The 22,715-nt window shown below is 38.9% G+C and overlaps 3 protein-coding genes across 3 annotated transcripts in view; 1 reads left to right on the forward strand and 2 right to left on the reverse strand.

The window, feature by feature from the left end:
- Nucleotides 1–34: 34 nt before the first annotated feature.
- LOC139291862 (uncharacterized) lies at nucleotides 35–1,919 on the forward strand. Its single transcript, XM_070913981.1, has 6 exons — nucleotides 35–77; nucleotides 220–556; nucleotides 919–1,199; nucleotides 1,287–1,400; nucleotides 1,648–1,709; nucleotides 1,797–1,919. Exons 1-6 carry the CDS (start codon nucleotides 35–37, stop codon nucleotides 1,917–1,919), a joined length of 960 nt encoding a protein of 319 aa, XP_070770082.1.
- A 2,473-nt stretch (nucleotides 1,920–4,392) lies between these two features.
- The window catches only part of LOC139290956 (uncharacterized), a 247,986-nt gene continuing 229,663 nt past the window's right edge, over nucleotides 4,393–22,715 (reverse strand). Inside the window, exons 3-5 of the mRNA XM_070912797.1 lie at nucleotides 4,963–5,088; nucleotides 4,625–4,686; nucleotides 4,393–4,515 (exon numbers count right to left, since the gene is read on the reverse strand). Of these exons, the coding sequence (XP_070768898.1) occupies nucleotides 4,393–4,515; nucleotides 4,625–4,686; nucleotides 4,963–5,088 (311 nt within the window). The remainder of the gene's footprint in view (nucleotides 4,516–4,624; nucleotides 4,687–4,962; nucleotides 5,089–22,715) is intronic.
- LOC139291652 (uncharacterized) lies at nucleotides 8,441–10,108 on the reverse strand. The gene is made up of 5 exons (XM_070913752.1): nucleotides 10,012–10,108; nucleotides 9,495–9,833; nucleotides 9,244–9,390; nucleotides 9,088–9,152; nucleotides 8,441–8,986 (listed from the first exon to the last, which is right to left on the reverse strand). Exons 1-5 carry the CDS (start codon nucleotides 10,106–10,108, stop codon nucleotides 8,852–8,854), a joined length of 783 nt encoding a protein of 260 aa, XP_070769853.1. The 3' UTR covers nucleotides 8,441–8,851.

Genomic DNA, 22,715 nt, shown 5'->3' on the forward strand with positions numbered 1-22,715 from the left:
ACCAACAAGTTTCCTAACAAGAGACAGTGTCAAGATGGTCATGTTATGGGTTACGCTGCTTCTCCTTCATCAGGGATGTAAGTGATACATAATAATGACGAAATATTTTCTAACGTATCCGATGTATGGTGGTTCATGTGAACACAGTATGTTTTTACATCGTTACTACTCTAATTATTATTTACTGTTTCATATATTGTACATTTTAATCTAATCTAGATACACTGACTCCAGTGACCACAGTTCAACTTGGTGAAGCTGCGACCTTCACATGCGTTTTGTCGGATGGCGCGTCGAGTGGCAGATTCTACTGGTACAAGCAGAGTGCCGGCGATAATCTGAGATTAATTGTGACATTGCGGGAACATATAAACCCAGTGTATGGGCCAGAGTTTTCTACCTCTAGAATGGATGTAAAAGTTTATAAAAATATTAGCAATCTGACCATTTTGAGGATAATTCCAGAAGATGAGGGAATGTATCACTGTGCAGTCGTGGATTGGATTAAGATTAGCTGGAGTGGGACCTATTTGTCATTAAAAGGTAAATGTGATCCGTTGTTAATAATGTTAACCACTTAATCACTTAAAGTTACACTGTGTTAATGTGTATTTAACAATTGTTAAGAAAAATATCTTGACTTAGTGTCACCGGGCATTTTTTGAGCAGATTTTCAAATTCATTGTACAATATCTCTTAAAATATCCAATTGAAATGCTATGTTTGGTTACTCTGTTTTGTCAATGTGGATGTTTCACTCAGGATCTCATTTTACTCCTGGAACACTTGTTTGTTTTTATTTCTGCAGAGTATCATGCAAAATCCTTGTATGTTTGTACGTTTGAACTATTCTTAAATCTTTTAATATTTCAAAATGTGTGGTGATCCCACTATTAACACAGTTTCGTATTTCATAAGAAACACTCAGAGGACAAACGATACTGTTGTTCAGTGGCTGACAGTATCTGATCCAGTCCGTCCAGGAGACTCTGTGACTCTCCAGTGTTCAGTCCTCTCTGACTCTGAGAATAAAATGTGTTTGAGAGATCACAGTGTGTTCTGGTTCAGATCTGCCTCTCGGAAAAGTTGTGTTTATCGCTTCTCTAAGAACGTCAGCTCCTCTGATGCTAGGACTTACCACTGTGCTGTGGCTGCGTGTGGAGAGATATTATTTGGAAATGGAATAAAATTGCAAATCGGTATGATTTTGTGTTCAGTACTGGAGGTGATATTCATAACATGTTAAAAACATCATTAATGATATGTTTTTTTTCTTTGTTGTCTAGAGCCAACGGCAAGTCTTGAATTTATTGTGCTGGTGATAGCAATAGTCTGCTTGGTCATTTCTGTGACTGGAAATATTGTTTTCATGTGTAACCGAACTCCAAGAGCCGCAAGAGGTAACTGTTGTTGACAGAATCAAAAATATTTATGCCTCTATTCTTTTACTTGGAAAGAAGTAAAGTGTTGTGGGAAGTGTAACATCACACAATGTGTACCTGAACCTCAGTAAAGTCTGCCATCTTTCACATTATCAATTAATTAATGTATCAGCAAATATTTGTTGCACAATTTGAATCCTGTTTGTTCCATGTGTGTCTCATTAAGTTTTATCTACATAATATTCTCGTTTTCATTCATTGTTAGGAATAGAAAGCACATCTTCACAAGCAAGACATGACAACGCGAGCCAACCAGTACATAATATTGTAAGTGATGATACCAAATTATATTATTTGTTTTTATTTACCACATAACAACATGAATATATAATCAGCCTTTCATTTGCTGCACAGACTGAAGGTGTAGATGAGCTGAACTATGTGGCGTTGCATCTCACTGGAAGGAAAGCTCCAACAGGAAGGAAGAAGAAGGAGTTAAAGACTGAAGAAAGTGTGTACTCTCAAATTAAATGCTGAATGTGGTTGGTTTATAGTACTGAGCTCTGACAGTGTTAATAAATAATTAAATGTTTTGTCCCTTCTAACTCTGTTGAGAGTGAGTGGTTTCATGATGAAAGCTGAAATCATAGCATACAGACATGCTCTTTATGTTCCATGTTGTACATTATTTTACACTGTTACATTGATGCTTGCATCATGTGTTTGCATTCTTTTTGTTATTCTCTTAGAAATATTAACCCTAACTGGCTTTATTAAAAAATAACACATACAAAACGTTAATGAGGCTATTGGCTTCTTTCTTTCAAAAAATTACATTTCTGCTTTCAATTAGTTCAAAATATTCATTGTCTTTATTTGAAATGTAGAGAAAAAAACAAGACTAGATGGAAACCTAGTATACAGCTGGACTGTGTATGGTCAATGTGCTCCTGAGGATGTAATTAAGGGCGGCCCGTGCCTCGCTGTGAAGCTTTGTTTATGCTGTTTATGCAAATAACTTAGATTAAAAAGTAATGTAATGAATTAATATTTACTTTAAAGCCTTCATTATGAGGTTTTACAGCATTATAGAACATTATTTCCTTCATGTTTTGTTTAGGTCTTTATTATATGCTGGGCAAAAGACAACGGTGGAAAGCAATCTTACTCTGACTATGACATTGAAAAATGATGATTTTAGACATCACGGGAATCATGTTTTATTTGCAAAAGGTGAATTTGTTTACAATTGCTAACCCAGTCCTTGCAAAGAAGTAGCATAATTAAACTTCAGAAACTTAAAGGCACAATTCAAACATATACAAAAAGAGAAAAGAGTTTTCTTATACTGCCGAAGGGTTATTTGCATCAAAAATGTTTGTTTGCGCAGAACTAAAACTGATCAAAATACTGAACTAAATTACCCCCGATAGGCTCTAATATTGTTTTAGATACAAGAAAAGGTCTGTCAAATTATTTATTCAACCAACAGCAAAAATAACTTATGATGCTAATAATATACAAATTGGGGCCCTGGGTACTTTCACTGTTCCCCTCACTGCCACGGCCCTGTCTAAAGGTTGGACAGAACTTAAAACTCAGAACTTAAATCCTACTTGGCAAAATACTGAAATACTAAATCAGGGCTGTAGTTTTAAAACAAAAGTGTGAGTAAACACTTTTCTCAGCTACTGTAGTCTGGGCCCTTGGAGGGATGTAACAGATGGATAGATGGATGTAATATGGTGCAGTCAGACTGAAACCTGCATGGTGTCACCATGGGGGTAACCCTAACCCTAGCATGGCTAGCGGGCTAACAACATTGTGATTTATACAGCATTATATTAAAGACTTTACTGTCATTAACCTCTGTGAATGTCCTAACAGTATCCTTCCTTCTCTGCTGCTTGTATTATTTCACCATGCAGTTATAAAACAAGAACACAAACAAAGAGGAGAGCCTCGTGATTTCGCATCTCAAAGTTCAGTCACATGAAACTCTGCGCTAGGAGAAGGAGGCAGGTCAATTTGCTACGGGAAGCGAATGTGTTGCGCCCTGTTCCACAAAGACATGAATGGGAAGCGAGTTTCAGTCTGACTGTACCATTAGTGTCAATGGATCTATCTCAAATCACAATGTCCCACATCCATATTACATACTGATTTACTACATTTTGATGTCTCTTTGTGAAGTTTAACTGGCGGTAGCTTTCCAAAGTAGCGGTTTGATTCACATCCTGCATCACATGTATTGTTTTATTGCTTGTTAGTTTGAAAGAGTAAAGTAAGTTTATATTTTTGTGTACTAACTGCTAAAAAGTAAACCATGACGATTAGTATGTATACAAACAGTATAGACATAGTAGGAATTCTGGACACAGCTAAGGTATAGAGTCTTTATTACAGATGTCAGTGTTTGGAATATAACAGAATATCTAAACCCGACTGATGTGTTGTTCAAACCTTTATTTATAATTCCAAAAATTATTATAATGTAATTGTAATTCATGTTGAGTCAATAAGAAAAGAGCACAACATGACTGGGACCATGAAGCATTAAAGGATAGGTTCAGTAGTACGGTAACAGAAAGAGAAATTTACATAAGAAAAAGACAAAATTTTGGAAGCTACTCACTTAATTTGAAGAATTAAGTGAATTATAGCCATTTATTTCCAGAATTTTTCTTTACAAACCACATCCTCAGATTTATGAGGATAAATGAAATAAAGACAATGAATATTTTGACCTAATATGATCAAAAAGCAGTGATGTAATTGTTTGAAAGAAATTTAACAAAAAACTTCTAGGCTTTAATAGCCCTAAGAAGTCATCACACAATGTGTGTGTTTTACACATAAAGTAATCAAATAATGGTAAAACATGGATCTTGTCTGTATGCTATGAATTTGGCTATTATCATGAAACACCTCACTGACATTCAAGTTAGAAGGAAACCAACAATATTTACACTGTCAGAGGTCAGTCCGATTAACCAAACCACATTCACATTCAGCATTTAATTTGAGAGTACACACTTTCTTCAGTCTTTAACTCCTTCTTCTTCCTTCCTGTTGGAGCTTTCCTTCCAGTGAGATGCAACGCTGCATAGTTCAGATCATCTCCACCTTCAGTCTGTGCAGCAAATGAAAGGCACGTTATTTATTCATGTTGTCATGTGGTGCTGCTGGGGATTATGTTAAGTAAATAAAAACAAATTATGTAATTTGGCATCATCACTTACAATATCATGCACTGGTCGGCTCATGTTGTCATGTCTTGCTTGTAGAGAGGCGCTTTCTATTCCTAACAATGAATGAAAACAGAGTATTATGTACTTAATCTTTTTTTCCTTAATTATTGACATTGTTCACTGTAAAGGTAAAGTTTAATGAGGCACACATGGAACATACAGGAATATGGAGACTCAAATTGTGCAACAAATGTTTGATATGTATTATTTTATCCCAGAATGTGAGGTTCAGGTTCGTCCTGTGTGATGTTACACTTTCTACACTACATGAACTTTTCAAGTAAAAATACAGTAATATTAATATTTTTGATTCCGTCAACAACACTTACCTTTAAATTGTTCACGAACAGCTCTTGGAGTTCGGTTACAGATGAAAACAATATTTCCAATCACAGAAATGACCAAGCAGAGTATTGCTATCACCAGCGCAATAAATTCAAGACTTGCTCTTTGCTCTAGACAACAAAGAAAAAAAAAAGTATCAATAATGATGTTATTAACATGTTATGAATATCACCTCCAGTACTGAAAAGAGAATCATACCGATTTGTAGTTTAGCTCCAACAGTATAGTTTGATGTCCTCTGAGTGTTTCCTGTGTAATACAAAACTGTGTTAAAACGATGGCATTTCTAAGCACACTTTGAGAGCCGAAGAAGAATTTAAGTATGTCTCAAATGTGACTTTAATAGTACTGGTGATACTCTGCTGAAATTTAGAATATGTACAGCTGTTTTATCCAGTGCAAGTGTTCTCAGAATAAAACGAGATTGTTGGAACATTGAATGGAGCTACAATAAAGACAAAGCAGAGAAATATACGTCACTTATGATTTTAACTTAACACAAAAGGGGTTGAAGGGTTATTTTCTCAAATAATGAAGACAACACAGCTAGTGGTCAGTCAACAAGTGGCTGAAGTTATTGCAAACATTTGGAAAGATATAGATGAACTTTACCTTAAGTTTTGTGATGTTAACAGGCTTCTTAAACGTTAACACAGTGCAGCTTTAGAGCAGTGTCTGAAGCGTTGCAAAACTTTGTGAAAGTAGATCACATGATTACCTTTTAGTAACAAACATGTCACGCTCCATTCAGGATTGGCAGTCCACTCCATTATTGCACAATGATACATTCCCTCATCTTCTTGGATTGTCCGCAGAATGGTCAGGTTGCCAAAATTGTTATCACGGTTTATCTCCAATCTTGATTCAGAAAACTCTGGTTCATACTTGGGTATCATAGACTTCGGCAGTGTCACAATCAATTTCAGAGTATCCCCGACACTTTGCTTGTACCAGTGGAGTTTTCTGTGGCCGATCTCAGTATTAGGCAGTGCGCACGTGAAGGTCGCAGGTTCACCAAGTTGAACTGTGGTCACTGGAATCAGCGCATCTGAATGAAAGGAAAACATACAATATATGAAAGAGTAAATAACTATTAGTGTATGATGTAGAAAATGTATCATTCAAAAAGATTGTCTAGTTGGCATGCACATTCTTATTCTTTCTGAGTACTTGCACAGAATTAGACAGCACTTACATCCTCGATGAAGAACAAGTAATGTAACCCATAACAGGATCATCTTGAGATTGTCTCTTGTTAGGAAACTTGTTGGTATTTCAGTGAGTATGTCCAACTGTCAAATGAATCTTATTGGCTATCACAGAGCATTCACTTCCTGTCACACTTGTCTCATTCTGGTCTTTGTGAAGCCTCTCAATCTGTTTAATGATAATGTCAGAGACCTTTGTTTTTATGTATTTTGGGACTTCTTCAACAACTGCTCTCATTTTGGAGTGCTGTTCATCTTACTAATCATTTTGCATCATAATTGACAGCGGTAAGTTTGCTCAATGGTAATTTTCATATGTGTACAAATGAGGAGCATTGCATTGTGGAATTGTCCATGCTACTTCTTTTGTTCCATTGTGAAATTTTTCCGGGCACTTTATAGTGGATACACACACCAACTCTATAAAGTCAATAGGGTGTGATTTTGGACGCAGCCCATACTTTGTTTTCTTTCAGTGTTATTTTTCCCTACAGGTTACCTACAGGTTAGACTTGGAGTGGTGCTGATGTCACGCACTGTGTTTGGCTGAAGCCAGGCTATTTAAGCTAGCTCCTCATTCTGTTTCACCATCAAAGCCTACACTTTTGGTTTGTTTTCTCTTCTTTGATTTGGCTACACAAGACTACACATCCATTAAACGCTGCAAACACTGCTGACTGATAGACTTCAGTAAGTGTGATTTGTCTTATTTCTGAATAAAATACTGTTCATTTACTTAAAATCCTCTGTGGTCCCCAGCTTTGTCTAGCTCACTGAGCCTGGACTGTGACACAAACCCTCACAAACATGTTCCTATCAAGCACCAACCTGAAAAGTGAGGCCTTTGTGTAAGTGCCTTAAGCCTGCATTCTTGCAAATAGCCAGCAGGGGACTCACCTGCTGGCTATTAGAACAACACTGGTTGGAAAAAGAAGTCAGACTGTAACAAGTCTATGATAAAATGACCCTAATTCTAACTTGATTTATTACTTCAGTAAACATTTTCCTAATGAGTTTATGGTCGCTAGTTTCAAGTCTTCCTCAATACAGCATAATGTACATTTTGTAAATTATGGTCCCATTCAGAGTAAAATAGACGATAAAGCAGGGTGCAGGATGCTTTAGGGCGGGACCACCATATGATTGATAAGTCGCTACCATGGCATTTGGTTGTCCTAAAAGACACTCTAGGAGTCGGCTGTTAATTTTTTCAAAGTTTATGTCTGGTTTCAAATTTTCCTACGAAAGGTTTTCATTGGTACACTTAATGTGTCAGATTTACCAGTGACCTCTGACCACCTGAGCACAAACAAACACACAGGACAGCATGCAGTTTATTTGACTTACATTTGGTTATACTCTTTTCGTCTTCTGGCAGTGTGGATATTGTTCTGTTAAAACAGAAACATAACATTTACAGCTATTACAAAAAAAAAGACTGAGTCTACAGTCATGCTCGTGGCTCTGTGAGGTGTACTTAGGCACTGTGGTACTTGAAGCTAAATGCTACCATCAGAATGCTAACATGCTCACAATGACAATGCTAACATGCTGAAGTTAAGCAGCATATAATGTGTTGGTGTATCATGTTCTCTAGTATGTTGGCATGCTACCATTTCCCAATTACCACTAAACAAAAAGTACAGCTGAGGCTGATGGGAACTGTGTTGCAAGTATCTTAAACTTAACTGTTGGACAAATTGAAATTTTAATCTCATGGTGGAGCTAGAGGAAATTCCATGGCAATCCAACCAATAGTTGTTGAGATATCTCAGTCTAGAACAAAGACTTTTGACTGATCTGTACTTCTTGTGTCCAAGTCTCCAAGTGTAAACTAAAACAGTGGTGAACACATCCATGTTGAGATGGATTCAGAAAAAAAAAAGTAGGACTCTGACACAGAGGAAATTCCATCATCTGGTGAAGTTTCATCAGCCTGATATTATTGAAATAGAGTTGTAACTCATCTTAACTCGCGGTCCGCCTTCTGGCCCCACTTCAGGGCTAGTTTCAGTTATTTAAATCTATTTGTCATGCCCAGGTGGGGATTATTATTATTATTATTTTTTTACATTTGCAGGATCTGGATTGTATGTGTGTTAACATATCAGCATGTTTATTTAGTCACATTAAAATGAATAAAAAACTATGAAAGTAATGTAACATATTTGAGTATGTTGGTATTTGTGTCTACTGATTTATGACTTTTAATAGTTGCACTCATTCATTAAACAACACATTCAATCAGTGGATCACATTGGAAAACAGAGCAATAAAGTTTAAAAGTTTTATATTTAATTGGTTTAGTATCATTTATTGTGAAGGAAGCAACACATCTACACAACCACCAATTAGCACAATACGACTCATATGTAGATGGTGACTTGAAAATTATAGATATAAAAGGGACAGAAAGGAAAATCTCAAAATCTCAGAGTTCACAACTTTGATAACAATTTACAACATTTATAGATATTGGATCCCTACAGTAGAGATCTATTGCCAAAAGTTTAACTATTATATTATATTATTTTTATGCAATGATGATTCCTTTTCTTTACAAAACATAGTAAGCTTACCAGTGCTGCTTAAGCAGTACATTTCCGACACAGTGTGCAGACAAAAATTACATCAGGATTAATTAGCAAATCCAGTGTGCAGACTGTTAATCCAACCCAAGAGTCCTGACGTCAGTGTAGATACTCTCTTCCTCCTCTGTTTTTGCATCCCTTCTCTCTAATCTGCCAGATTTCTTACCGGTGAAGGTTGGTGCAGAATAAACCAATGAGTCCTCATCTTTCTGAGACAATATATGACATGGCAGGTGACAGCATTAACACAATTAGACAGAAAAAACATGTTGACAACTTTCTCGCTACATCTTTTCTTTATATACCTTACCTGCTGACTTTGCTGATCGCCACTGGCGGCCGTTTTGTTTGTTTTTGTTTGCAGAGCAACAGCAGCTGTGTTATAGAATAAAACCCACAGCGTTGATGTGAATCCAGTTTTGCCAAATACTGTTTGATAGATCTGTGCATGAGTGACTTTACTTACCGTTGCAACAACCACAAGAATTCTTCTTGAGTTTTTTGATTGTGTAAATGAGAAAGGCTATAACAATGAGACTTATAGCCAAAGCAGCACATAACAGACAGAGAATTGTATTGTCCTTCTGCGAATCTCTCATGTTGACTGCTGACACTATATGAAAAGGAGCAAATAATGAAAGTTAACAGTAAAAGTGTAAATAAGATGCTAATACAATATGTTAATTTTCTCTTTACATAGAAATATGATTCAGTTACCTTCAGTGTTGAGTTTTGATCTGTTTCCAAGTAATATTTCTCCACATGTAGGAAGGACAGCACAGTAGTAAGTCCCAGCATCAGAGGAGCTGATGTTCTTGAAGAAGTTGTACACACATTTCTTTCTTGAGAGTCCCTCAGGGTTCTTTCCATATTCTTCAACACTGATTCCTCGGGTATGTTTAAAACTTGATCCGTCTCCAAAGCAGAACACACTGTGATCTCCTGGACATGTCCTGTTCTCAGAGAAGACTGAACACTGCAGAGTCACTGAGTCTCCTGGACGGACTGGATCAGATGGAGGGACTGCAGTGATATCAGGTTCTGGTCCTGAGAAATCTAAATAGAAAAAAGTTAAAAGCTTCACAAATTTATTTTCAGCAGTTTTTTGTAAACACGTTAAGTCAGTAACTTTATATGTACACGTAATGAAATTAAGGTATGCAAGTTATGATTGGAAATCACAATCACAGCTTTTAAAGAATCTGAAAATTATTACTATTTCTTCTGTATTTACCTTCAACTCTCAGGTCTGTCCCTTTCAAAAATATAACTTTTTGTCGAAGTATTTTCATACAGAAGTAAACTGCAGCATCACTTAGCTTTGCTTTCATGATATGCAGAACAAATGTTCCAGGCTCTTCTTTGGTTGCAATGTGAGGCTCGACACGCTCAAAGCCATATGTTTTTCCTAATGCTCGAGGAAAGTTTCCAGAAACAAGCCTGATCCAAAACACGCTTCCCGTAGACTCGAGGGGACATGTCAGTTTCACATCATGTCCAACATCAACACTCTTTGTCTCAATGATCTGATCATCTGTACATCCTGAAAAGACAAATTTACATTAACAACAGAGAAAGAATCGTGTATGCTCTCTCCTCAATTACCGCAAGAGGAAGAAAGTACTTAAAATATATATCTGGACTAAATCTGACATTTCTACATATACTTACGCCCCACTCTGAGCATCAGCAACATATAAAATATGATCAGCATTTTCTGGTTATTCCACTTAGACTGCAGTTAAATTAAACCGTATTAGAGGATGATCCACCTTAATGTAACCATATCAAATGGGAGGGAACTATTTCAGAGCAATCTGATTGGCCTCTCGTTATGTTTGCGTTTCACTGTACTACCACAGTGGAAATAATCTCAACTATCTTTCCAACCAAAACACATGAAACAACAGCAACAGCAAGCTTTTGTTTCATGTTTCATGGTGGGTTTCTATAACTGAAACGAAACACAAGACATGAGTTGATCTTGATGTGAACTACAGTAATCCAAAATAATCTGGTCACAACATTTTCCTTTATATTTTCACAATATGTGGGTGGGCTTTTCCGCTGATGTTCACTAATATGGTTAAACTGTCACCCTAAATATAATATTACCATGAATGAATCATGAATTTCCACACAACACAAGTGGGAGGAGGAAGAGACTGCATGACACAATACAGCACATTTCTGTGTTGGCCATCTTTAGTGTGTTTGTTTTCATTCACAAATGTTACCACATTTATGGGTTGTAGCCTGATTTCCAGAATAGATGTTCCAGTTGGAATAGGTGTTCTGGTAACCTGGCAAATGTAAGTTCTATACTCACTCTCCTTTTAGCTCTGCTTTTGTTCTCCACCAACCCCTCAGAGAAATATCTGTCCCTCTAGCTGCTAAATGCTCCACTATGTCCTCCAGCTAGCAGCTAACTTTGTCAGTCTGCTGTTGCGCGGGTAGTGCAGTGTCAGTTTATCAGAACTTTTATCAGTGGAGCTCCTCTCACCATCATCAGCTCAGCCGTGATACACAGTATGTTACTTCCTCATTAAAGACCTATTAAAAGACAAGGAAAGCCACAGAAACAATCATAATCTGAATCTCTGTTAAAAATAATAGGTTGCTGAGCTGACCTTAGATAAGGTGCTTGTATATGCTTTGTACTGAACTGAATGTAACAGCTTGGACTAGCAACAGACTTAATGTACTACTGAACTGAAGGCAGACCATATCAGCACTGACAGGAATAAAGAAAGAGGAGCCATAGTGCAGTAAATATGTAATGGGAGCCAGCCAATCCAGATGTTCCACATCATTAATGATGACCCGCCCACTCTGGAGGGAAGGAAGAGCGCAGCAGACAGAGTAAGGGAGGGCTGTTATATCATCCTACCACCTTACCTGCTAAGTTCTTAGTCAGGGGGGAGCATAGCACCACTTTATCACAGAAACTCATTAATCTAAGGGTAATTTCGAGTTTTTGATTCAACTTACTTGTATGTTTTGATCTGAAGGAGGAAATCCATGTGAACCTGGGAGAAAACCACAAATAAAATTAGATAATTAAATAGATTTTAACCCAAGACCTTGTTGTGAGGCAGCACAATAATAACAATAATTTTTAATACTACTTTTTAATAAAAAGGAAGCTTTTCACAGTGGACAACCATTACAGCAGAGTCCAGTACACCACAAACTCTGGCATCAAAAAACATTAGGGGGGTGTCTGACACATCTTCAGATACTACAAGATGTATAGAGACTGAAATAGATAGACAACTGAAAGTCGTCATATGTAAGTTATGTTGTTAGACCGACGTATTGTGGTTTGTGGCCTTCATCAGGTGACAACATGTTATTGACCACAAGCCAACACACACTGCTGGGACAATAAAGTGTTGCTTGAGGTTTGACCATATGGTTGAATTAATGAGTCCCTGTCACAATGATGTGTCCAGCCCCTGTACACATAATACACATACACAGTTAAATATACAGAAGGGTGGACACAGGAAAAGTAAAATGTAATTTAAAACAAAAGCCTTGCCGTAAATACTTTCATGTACTTTGTGTCCTGCTTTATACGTTCTGCTTTTTCTTTGTGTGCACAGCACTGCTTGCACCTGCCACACAGACAGACAAAGTCAGACACACATTCACAGTCACCGCTGACAAAGAAATGACGCATGGAAACTTCAGCATTGTCGTGGTTGGGCTTCAAACTAAGGTGTGAACACAACGGGTCTTTTCTCTCTTTCTCGCTCTCTGTTTTAGCCTCAGGAAGTTGGGCTTGAACTGCTGTTTTACCTGTTTTGAAAAGGCAAGTGGGCGAACACTACAGTGCAAGTGCAAGTAAGTAAAACAATGATTTCAATGTGTTCAACTAAAATTAGCCTGCTGAAGCCTCATGTAGCTCTTCCCTCACTACACATCCTGTTGAAGCCCATAGTCAGGTCTGTTCTGAGCAAACAGCCTTGATGATTGGTCAAAGGGCGGAGAAACGGCCCACCGCAGCTTCTGTCAGTGTAGCTGCACACAGCCTATGTGAGCAGCACGGCGTGACATGCGCGGTTCTCAGCAAAAAAGACAGTGAAAATGATCTTTTGATAGTCATATTGACATCAGACACACAACATTACACACATTTCACTGCAGTTTCAATGTCTATATCTGTAGAATATGTCACAGACATGAAAAAATTACAACTTACACTTACAACTGAGCACAAGCTTTTTCAGTCTAAACTAAATAAGAATTCAATTTATAATGAAATGAAACATGCTATTATTGATGTCCATTATCAAAGGCAAAATCAAATCAAGAAAGATCTGTCTGGCAGCAGTTCAGTGAGGTGGCCGTCACGCACAGGGAGAGGAAGAATGTGTGGCCCGGCCGTTATTTCAGACAATAGAGGTATAAAAGATGAAGGAGAGAGAGATGCAACAAAGGTCCCAGGCCGGATGTTGCAGTTCAGGTTCAGCATCTTAACCACTGATCCATGTAGCTGCCTCTGCCATGTATTTCTTAAGTCACTGTGTACCAAATTTCACTGCAGTCCATTTGTGTTTTCACTCAACACCAAAAATGTAAAAATGTCAGTCTGCTGATGGCACTTCATGAAACGTTGTGGGATCAAAAAACATCCTCTGGAAACCTTGACTGTCCATACAAAATGTCGTTGCAGTCATCAACATTTGTTGAGGTTTGTCAGTCATGATCAAAGTGTTGGACCGACCGACAGAGCAACAATAGAAGCCATAGAGCCACAAAACTATTGTGGCGAAAATAGACATTTAACAATATATATATAACATTATATAAATTGCTATCAGTGACATATTGTGTATTTGAAGGATAAATCCAGTTTATTCTGCTATTGGCCTCTCTCTCTGTTGCAACGATACATTAAACATTTTTAAGGTTACCCAATCAAAATATTGTTACTGATATCAGATGTGAAATAGATTTGAAGCAGTATATTTTTCACAGTGTGCCAGACAACATTTTTATTTAGTAAATCAGCAAATCCATTGTTTGGAATGATGATCAAAAAGTCCTGATATCAGAGTAGATCGTCTCTCCCTCTGCTGGCTTTACATTCCTTCTCTCTGCTTTGCCAGCTCTCCTCTTGGTGAAGGTTGGTGCAGAATAAGCCACTGAGTCCTCATCTCTCTGAGGAAATACATGGAAACATATTATGAGGTGGCATAATTTAATATTTACATATGTTGAGAGACAGTAACTTTTCCAGCTAGCATCGCTGCCCTCCTTAATTTCTAATAGACAAATGTTTGAACATCTGGGACAAAATAACACCAGGGATGTCTGGAGAGGACTTAAGAAGATCTCTGGACATGGAAAAGGTGAGGGGAGACACCAGGACAGTGGAGACAAGGACTGGGCTTACCAACTGAACCTGTTTTTCATCAGATTCGATTTGGACATTGAGGAGGTGGAGAACTACAAATTCCTGGGTGTTCTCCTGAACAATAAACTGGACTGGTCTGACCACACTCAGGCCCTGTACAAGAAGGGTCAAAGCCACCTCCACCTGCTGAGGAGGCTGAGGTCCTTCGGTGTGTGCAGGAAACTGCTCCGGACTTTTTATGACACTGTGGTAGCTTCAGCTATCTTCTAAGCTGTGGTCTGCTGGGGGGGGGGCAGCACAGACAGGGACAGGAGGAGGCTCAATAGACTGATTAGGCGAGCCAGCTCTGTTCTGGACTGCCCGCTGGACTCCATTGAGGAGGTGGGGGAGAGGAGGATGTTAGCCAAGCTGACATCCATCATGGACAACACCTCTCACCCCCTGCACGAGACTGTGGGGGCCCTGAGCAGCTCCTTCAGCAGCAGACTGTTACACCCACGGTGTAAGAAGGAGCGCTACCGCAGGTCGTTCATTCCTACGGCTATAAGACTGTTTAACTGCACAGAAATCTGCACAATTTGTACATACTTTATATTTTCCGTGGATATATTTATTTTTGTCCCCCATATTTTTTATATCTGTATTTATTATTTTTATATTGTTTTTCTTTAAAAAAAAAACCACTGCAATTCTTATTGACACGGTGCTTGTCTGCTGTGTGTTTCTGCACCTTTCTGTCTTTGCTGCTGTGACTTGTGAATTTCCCCGCTGTGGGATTAATACAGTCTAAGTCTAAGTCTTCTTTTCATGATTTCAAAACTTCTTTGTTTGTTTACCTTAAATATACTTGCTCTTGGTTTTTTATTTTTTATTTCATTTACCTTAATTTTCAGTCAATAAGTAGTCCAAATATTTAACGACAATGTTTTTTGGCCTGTTCATTTATTTTATTTTTCGATTATTGTTCGTACTTATGACACCGTATGTGTACGTCCATGTTGATGTTAGTATGTTAATTGTTTTCGTGTCGCTAGATTGTTTAATTTATTATCAGCATTACTGGCAATGAAATGAATGTGTGTGTGTGTGTGTGTGTGTGTATGTGTGTGTGTGTGTGTGTGTGTGCGTATGTTTGCGTGTGTCATTGTGACGGTCACAGAATTCTGTAGCGGCTTTGATGTCTTATTGCATCAACCGCCATTCTAGAACCTTGGAGAAGTTGCCCTTAGTGACACTCAGTCAGTCACAGCTTCAGAAGTGAAATGCAGCTGGACGAGACAGGACGTGGATTTCATTTAGGAGGAAACAATGACCAGGACAGATCGGCAGGATGATTTTCAAGGGAGAGAGGAGCATCTGCTGAGTGAATGGACAAGAGGAAACACCAGGAAATTGCTTTGGGAAGGGATCACTTGGCGGACAATATGCAGAGGAGGAACAACTAAAGCGACCAACTCTTCTTTCAAGGCGCGTATGGAAATGTGAGTACTATTTTAAGATATACTTGATGTGAATGCATCCTTTAACTTGGATAGAACTGTAACCAAGCTGTTTGTGTTTGGCTAGTGTTAAGAGCATTCAGTTTTATGCATTTGCTTGAGTTTGGCGTTAGAGGAGCAAGATTGTGTGTATTCCCATGATGGTTCTTATGAATAACAATTACAACTTCTTAGTTAGTCTTGTGTTGGAAGTACAATACAATTAGAGATTGTGGAAGTAATTACCTGTCAGTGTAATGTAATCGACAGGAAACCTTTCAGCATTTAAGTGGCAATACGCTTTTGGTTTTGAATTGTGGCATGTTGGTATAAAAGGTTAGCATTAGGACTTTGAAAGTTAAGATTTAAGGACTTTATCCTTGACAAACTACTCGGCTGAATTCCAAAACCTAAAATGAAGTGTGAACATTTTACATTCGTTGTGGTGCCTGACGTATTGATTGTGGAAATTATTGCATATCATTTGAAGTTTTGCATTCATTGTGCTGCACATTGATTGTGGAAGTTATTGCATATCAGTTGAAGTTTTGCAGCAATGTGCTGCGTGACATATTGATCGTGGAAGTTGTTGCATATTAGTGCAACATATTGTTGTATGGGTGGCGTTTTGGAGGTTAGCATGTGAGATTAGGAAATTTGAATCATGAATGTGGGCATCACATTCCCAGTCTCGAATGCTGACTTTCAAAACGGAGAGCTTCACTTCGAAAAGCAGTTGTGAAGTTTTGCAGCAATGTGCTGCGTGACATATTGATCGTGGAAGTTGTTGCATATTAGTGCAACATATTGTTGTATGGGTGGCGTTTTGGAGGTTAGCATGTGAGATTAGGAAATTTGAATCATGAATGTGGGCATCACATTCCCAGTCTCGAATGCTGACTTTCAAAACGGAGAGCTTCACTTCGAAAAGCAGTTGTGAAGTTTTGCAGCAATGTGCTGCGTGACATATTGATCGTGGAAGTTGTTGCATATTAGTGCAACATATTGTTGTATGGGTGGCGTTTTGGAGGTTAGCATGTGAGATTAGGAAATTTGAATCATGAATGTGGGCATCACATTCCCAGTCTCGAATGCTGACTTTCAAAACGGAGAGCTTCACTTCGAAAAGCAGTTGTGAAGTTTTGCAGCAATGTGCTGCGTGACATATTGATCGTGGAAGTTGTTGCATATTAGTGCAACATATTGTTGTATGGGTGGCGTTTTGGAGGTTAGCATGTGAGATTAGGAAATTTGAATCATGAATGTGGGCATCACATTCCCAGTCTCGAATGCTGACTTTCAAAACGGAGAGCTTCACTTCGAAAAGCAGTTGTGAAGTTTTGCAGCAATGTGCTGCGTGACATATTGATCGTGGAAGTTGTTGCATATTAGTGCAACATATTGTTGTATGGGTGGCGTTTTGGAGGTTAGCATGTGAGATTAGGAAATTTGAATCATGAATGTGGGCATCACATTCCCAGTCTCGAATGCTGACTTTCAAAACGGAGAGCTTCACTTCGAAAAGCAGTTGTGAAGTTTTGCAGCAATGTGCTGCGTGACATATTGATCGTGGAAGTTGTTGCATATTAGTGCAACATATTGTTGTATGGGTGGCGTTTTGGAGGTTAGCATGTGAGATTAGGAAATTTGAATCATGAATGTGGGCATCACATTCCCAGTCTCGAATGCTGACTTTCAAAACGGAGAGCTTCACTTCGAAAAGCAGTTGTGAAGTTTTGCAGCAATGTGCTGCGTGACATATTGATTGTGGAAGTTATTGCATATCAGTTGATGTTTTGCAGTCATTGTCCTGCTTGACATATTGATTGTGGAAGTTATTTCACATCAGTTGAAGTTTGCATTCATTGTGCTGCACATTGATTGTGGAAGTTATTGCATATCAGTTGAAGTTTTGCAGTCATTGTCCTGCGTGACATATTGATTGTGGAAGTTATTGCATATTAGTGCAACATATTGTTGTATGGGTGGCGTTTTGGAGGTTAGCATGTGAGATTAGGAAATTTGAATCATGAATGTGGGCATCACATTCCCAGTCTCGAATGCTGACTTTCAAAACGGAGAGCTTCACTTCGAAAAGCAGTTGTGAAGTTTTGCAGCAATGTGCTGCGTGACATATTGATCGTGGAAGTTGTTGCATATTAGTGCAACATATTGTTGTATGGGTGGCGTTTTGGAGGTTAGCATGTGAGATTAGGAAATTTGAATCATGAATGTGGGCATCACATTCCCAGTCTCGAATGCTGACTTTCAAAACGGAGAGCTTCACTTCGAAAAGCAGTTGTGAAGTTTTGCAGCAATGTGCTGCGTGACATATTGATCGTGGAAGTTGTTGCATATTAGTGCAACATATTGTTGTATGGGTGGCGTTTTGGAGGTTAGCATGTGAGATTAGGAAATTTGAATCATGAATGTGGGCATCACATTCCCAGTCTCGAATGCTGACTTTCAAAACGGAGAGCTTCACTTCGAAAAGCAGTTGTGAAGTTTTGCAGCAATGTGCTGCGTGACATATTGATCGTGGAAGTTGTTGCATATTAGTGCAACATATTGTTGTATGGGTGGCGTTTTGGAGGTTAGCATGTGAGATTAGGAAATTTGAATCATGAATGTGGGCATCACATTCCCAGTCTCGAATGCTGACTTTCAAAACGGAGAGCTTCACTTCGAAAAGCAGTTGTGAAGTTTTGCAGCAATGTGCTGCGTGACATATTGATCGTGGAAGTTGTTGCATATTAGTGCAACATATTGTTGTATGGGTGGCGTTTTGGAGGTTAGCATGTGAGATTAGGAAATTTGAATCATGAATGTGGGCATCACATTCCCAGTCTCGAATGCTGACTTTCAAAACGGAGAGCTTCACTTCGAAAAGCAGTTGTGAAGTTTTGCAGCAATGTGCTGCGTGACATATTGATTGTGGAAGTTATTGCATATCAGTTGATGTTTTGCAGTCATTGTCCTGCTTGACATATTGATTGTGGAAGTTATTTCACATCAGTTGAAGTTTGCATTCATTGTGCTGCACATTGATTGTGGAAGTTATTGCATATCAGTTGAAGTTTTGCAGTCATTGTCCTGCGTGACATATTGATCGTGGAAGTTGTTGCATATTAGTGCAACATATTGTTGTATGGGTGGCGTTTTGGAGGTTAGCATGTGAGATTAGGAAATTTGAATCATGAATGTGGGCATCACATTCCCAGTCTCGAATGCTGACTTTTAAAACGGAGAGCTTCACTTCGAAAAGCAGTTGTGAAGTTTTGCAGCAATGTGCTGCGTGACATATTGATCGTGGAAGTTGTTGCATATTAGTGCAACATATTGTTGTATGGGTGGCGTTTTGGAGGTTAGCATGTGAGATTAGGAAATTTGAATCATGAATGTGGGCATCACATTCCCAGTCTCGAATGCTGACTTTCAAAACGGAGAGCTTCACTTCGAAAAGCAGTTGTGAAGTTTTGCAGCAATGTGCTGCGTGACATATTGATCGTGGAAGTTGTTGCATATTAGTGCAACATATTGTTGTATGGGTGGCGTTTTGGAGGTTAGCATGTGAGATTAGGAAATTTGAATCATGAATGTGGGCATCACATTCCCAGTCTCGAATGCTGACTTTCAAAACGGAGAGCTTCACTTCGAAAAGCAGTTGTGAAGTTTTGCAGCAATGTGCTGCGTGACATATTGATCGTGGAAGTTGTTGCATATTAGTGCAACATATTGTTGTATGGGTGGCGTTTTGGAGGTTAGCATGTGAGATTAGGAAATTTGAATCATGAATGTGGGCATCACATTCCCAGTCTCGAATGCTGACTTTCAAAACGGAGAGCTTCACTTCGAAAAGCAGTTGTGAAGTTTTGCAGCAATGTGCTGCGTGACATATTGATCGTGGAAGTTGTTGCATATTAGTGCAACATATTGTTGTATGGGTGGCGTTTTGGAGGTTAGCATGTGAGATTAGGAAATTTGAATCATGAATGTGGGCATCACATTCCCAGTCTCGAATGCTGACTTTCAAAACGGAGAGCTTCACTTCGAAAAGCAGTTGTGAAGTTTTGCAGCAATGTGCTGCGTGACATATTGATCGTGGAAGTTGTTGCATATTAGTGCAACATATTGTTGTATGGGTGGCGTTTTGGAGGTTAGCATGTGAGATTAGGAAATTTGAATCATGAATGTGGGCATCACATTCCCAGTCTCGAATGCTGACTTTCAAAACGGAGAGCTTCACTTCGAAAAGCAGTTGTGAAGTTTTGCAGCAATGTGCTGCGTGACATATTGATCGTGGAAGTTGTTGCATATTAGTGCAACATATTGTTGTATGGGTGGCGTTTTGGAGGTTAGCATGTGAGATTAGGAAATTTGAATCATGAATGTGGGCATCACATTCCCAGTCTCGAATGCTGACTTTCAAAACGGAGAGCTTCACTTCGAAAAGCAGTTGTGAAGTTTTGCAGCAATGTGCTGCGTGACATATTGATCGTGGAAGTTGTTGCATATTAGTGCAACATATTGTTGTATGGGTGGCGTTTTGGAGGTTAGCATGTGAGATTAGGAAATTTGAATCATGAATGTGGGCATCACATTCCCAGTCTCGAATGCTGACTTTCAAAACGGAGAGCTTCACTTCGAAAAGCAGTTGTGAAGTTTTGCAGCAATGTGCTGCGTGACATATTGATCGTGGAAGTTGTTGCATATTAGTGCAACATATTGTTGTATGGGTGGCGTTTTGGAGGTTAGCATGTGAGATTAGGAAATTTGAATCATGAATGTGGGCATCACATTCCCAGTCTCGAATGCTGACTTTCAAAACGGAGAGCTTCACTTCGAAAAGCAGTTGTGAAGTTTTGCAGCAATGTGCTGCGTGACATATTGATCGTGGAAGTTGTTGCATATTAGTGCAACATATTGTTGTATGGGTGGCGTTTTGGAGGTTAGCATGTGAGATTAGGAAATTTGAATCATGAATGTGGGCATCACATTCCCAGTCTCGAATGCTGACTTTCAAAACGGAGAGCTTCACTTCGAAAAGCAGTTGTGAAGTTTTGCAGCAATGTGCTGCGTGACATATTGATCGTGGAAGTTGTTGCATATTAGTGCAACATATTGTTGTATGGGTGGCGTTTTGGAGGTTAGCATGTGAGATTAGGAAATTTGAATCATGAATGTGGGCATCACATTCCCAGTCTCGAATGCTGACTTTCAAAACGGAGAGCTTCACTTCGAAAAGCAGTTGTGAAGTTTTGCAGCAATGTGCTGCGTGACATATTGATCGTGGAAGTTGTTGCATATTAGTGCAACATATTGTTGTATGGGTGGCGTTTTGGAGGTTAGCATGTGAGATTAGGAAATTTGAATCATGAATGTGGGCATCACATTCCCAGTCTCGAATGCTGACTTTCAAAACGGAGAGCTTCACTTCGAAAAGCAGTTGTGAAGTTTTGCAGCAATGTGCTGCGTGACATATTGATCGTGGAAGTTGTTGCATATTAGTGCAACATATTGTTGTATGGGTGGCGTTTTGGAGGTTAGCATGTGAGATTAGGAAATTTGAATCATGAATGTGGGCATCACATTCCCAGTCTCGAATGCTGACTTTCAAAACGGAGAGCTTCACTTCGAAAAGCAGTTGTGAAGTTTTGCAGCAATGTGCTGCGTGACATATTGATCGTGGAAGTTGTTGCATATTAGTGCAACATATTGTTGTATGGGTGGCGTTTTGGAGGTTAGCATGTGAGATTAGGAAATTTGAATCATGAATGTGGGCATCACATTCCCAGTCTCGAATGCTGACTTTCAAAACGGAGAGCTTCACTTCGAAAAGCAGTTGTGAAGTTTTGCAGCAATGTGCTGCGTGACATATTGATCGTGGAAGTTGTTGCATATTAGTGCAACATATTGTTGTATGGGTGGCGTTTTGGAGGTTAGCATGTGAGATTAGGAAATTTGAATCATGAATGTGGGCATCACATTCCCAGTCTCGAATGCTGACTTTCAAAACGGAGAGCTTCACTTCGAAAAGCAGTTGTGAAGTTTTGCAGCAATGTGCTGCGTGACATATTGATCGTGGAAGTTGTTGCATATTAGTGCAACATATTGTTGTATGGGTGGCGTTTTGGAGGTTAGCATGTGAGATTAGGAAATTTGAATCATGAATGTGGGCATCACATTCCCAGTCTCGAATGCTGACTTTCAAAACGGAGAGCTTCACTTCGAAAAGCAGTTGTGAAGTTTTGCAGCAATGTGCTGCGTGACATATTGATCGTGGAAGTTGTTGCATATTAGTGCAACATATTGTTGTATGGGTGGCGTTTTGGAGGTTAGCATGTGAGATTAGGAAATTTGAATCATGAATGTGGGCATCACATTCCCAGTCTCGAATGCTGACTTTCAAAACGGAGAGCTTCACTTCGAAAAGCAGTTGTGAAGTTTTGCAGCAATGTGCTGCGTGACATATTGATCGTGGAAGTTGTTGCATATTAGTGCAACATATTGTTGTATGGGTGGCGTTTTGGAGGTTAGCATGTGAGATTAGGAAATTTGAATCATGAATGTGGGCATCACATTCCCAGTCTCGAATGCTGACTTTCAAAACGGAGAGCTTCACTTCGAAAAGCAGTTGTGAAGTTTTGCAGCAATGTGCTGCGTGACATATTGATCGTGGAAGTTGTTGCATATTAGTGCAACATATTGTTGTATGGGTGGCGTTTTGGAGGTTAGCATGTGAGATTAGGAAATTTGAATCATGAATGTGGGCATCACATTCCCAGTCTCGAATGCTGACTTTCAAAACGGAGAGCTTCACTTCGAAAAGCAGTTGTGAAGTTTTGCAGCAATGTGCTGCGTGACATATTGATTGTGGAAGTTATTGCATATCAGTTGATGTTTTGCAGTCATTGTCCTGCTTGACATATTGATTGTGGAAGTTATTTCACATCAGTTGAAGTTTGCATTCATTGTGCTGCACATTGATTGTGGAAGTTATTGCATATCAGTTGAAGTTTTGCAGTCATTGTCCTGCGTGACATATTGATTGTGGAAGTTATTGCATATTAGTGCAACATATTGTTGTATGGGTGG

Source organism: Enoplosus armatus, chromosome 10 (assembly GCF_043641665.1).
Source record: "Enoplosus armatus isolate fEnoArm2 chromosome 10, fEnoArm2.hap1, whole genome shotgun sequence".
Lineage (NCBI taxonomy): Eukaryota > Metazoa > Chordata > Actinopteri > Centrarchiformes > Enoplosidae > Enoplosus > Enoplosus armatus.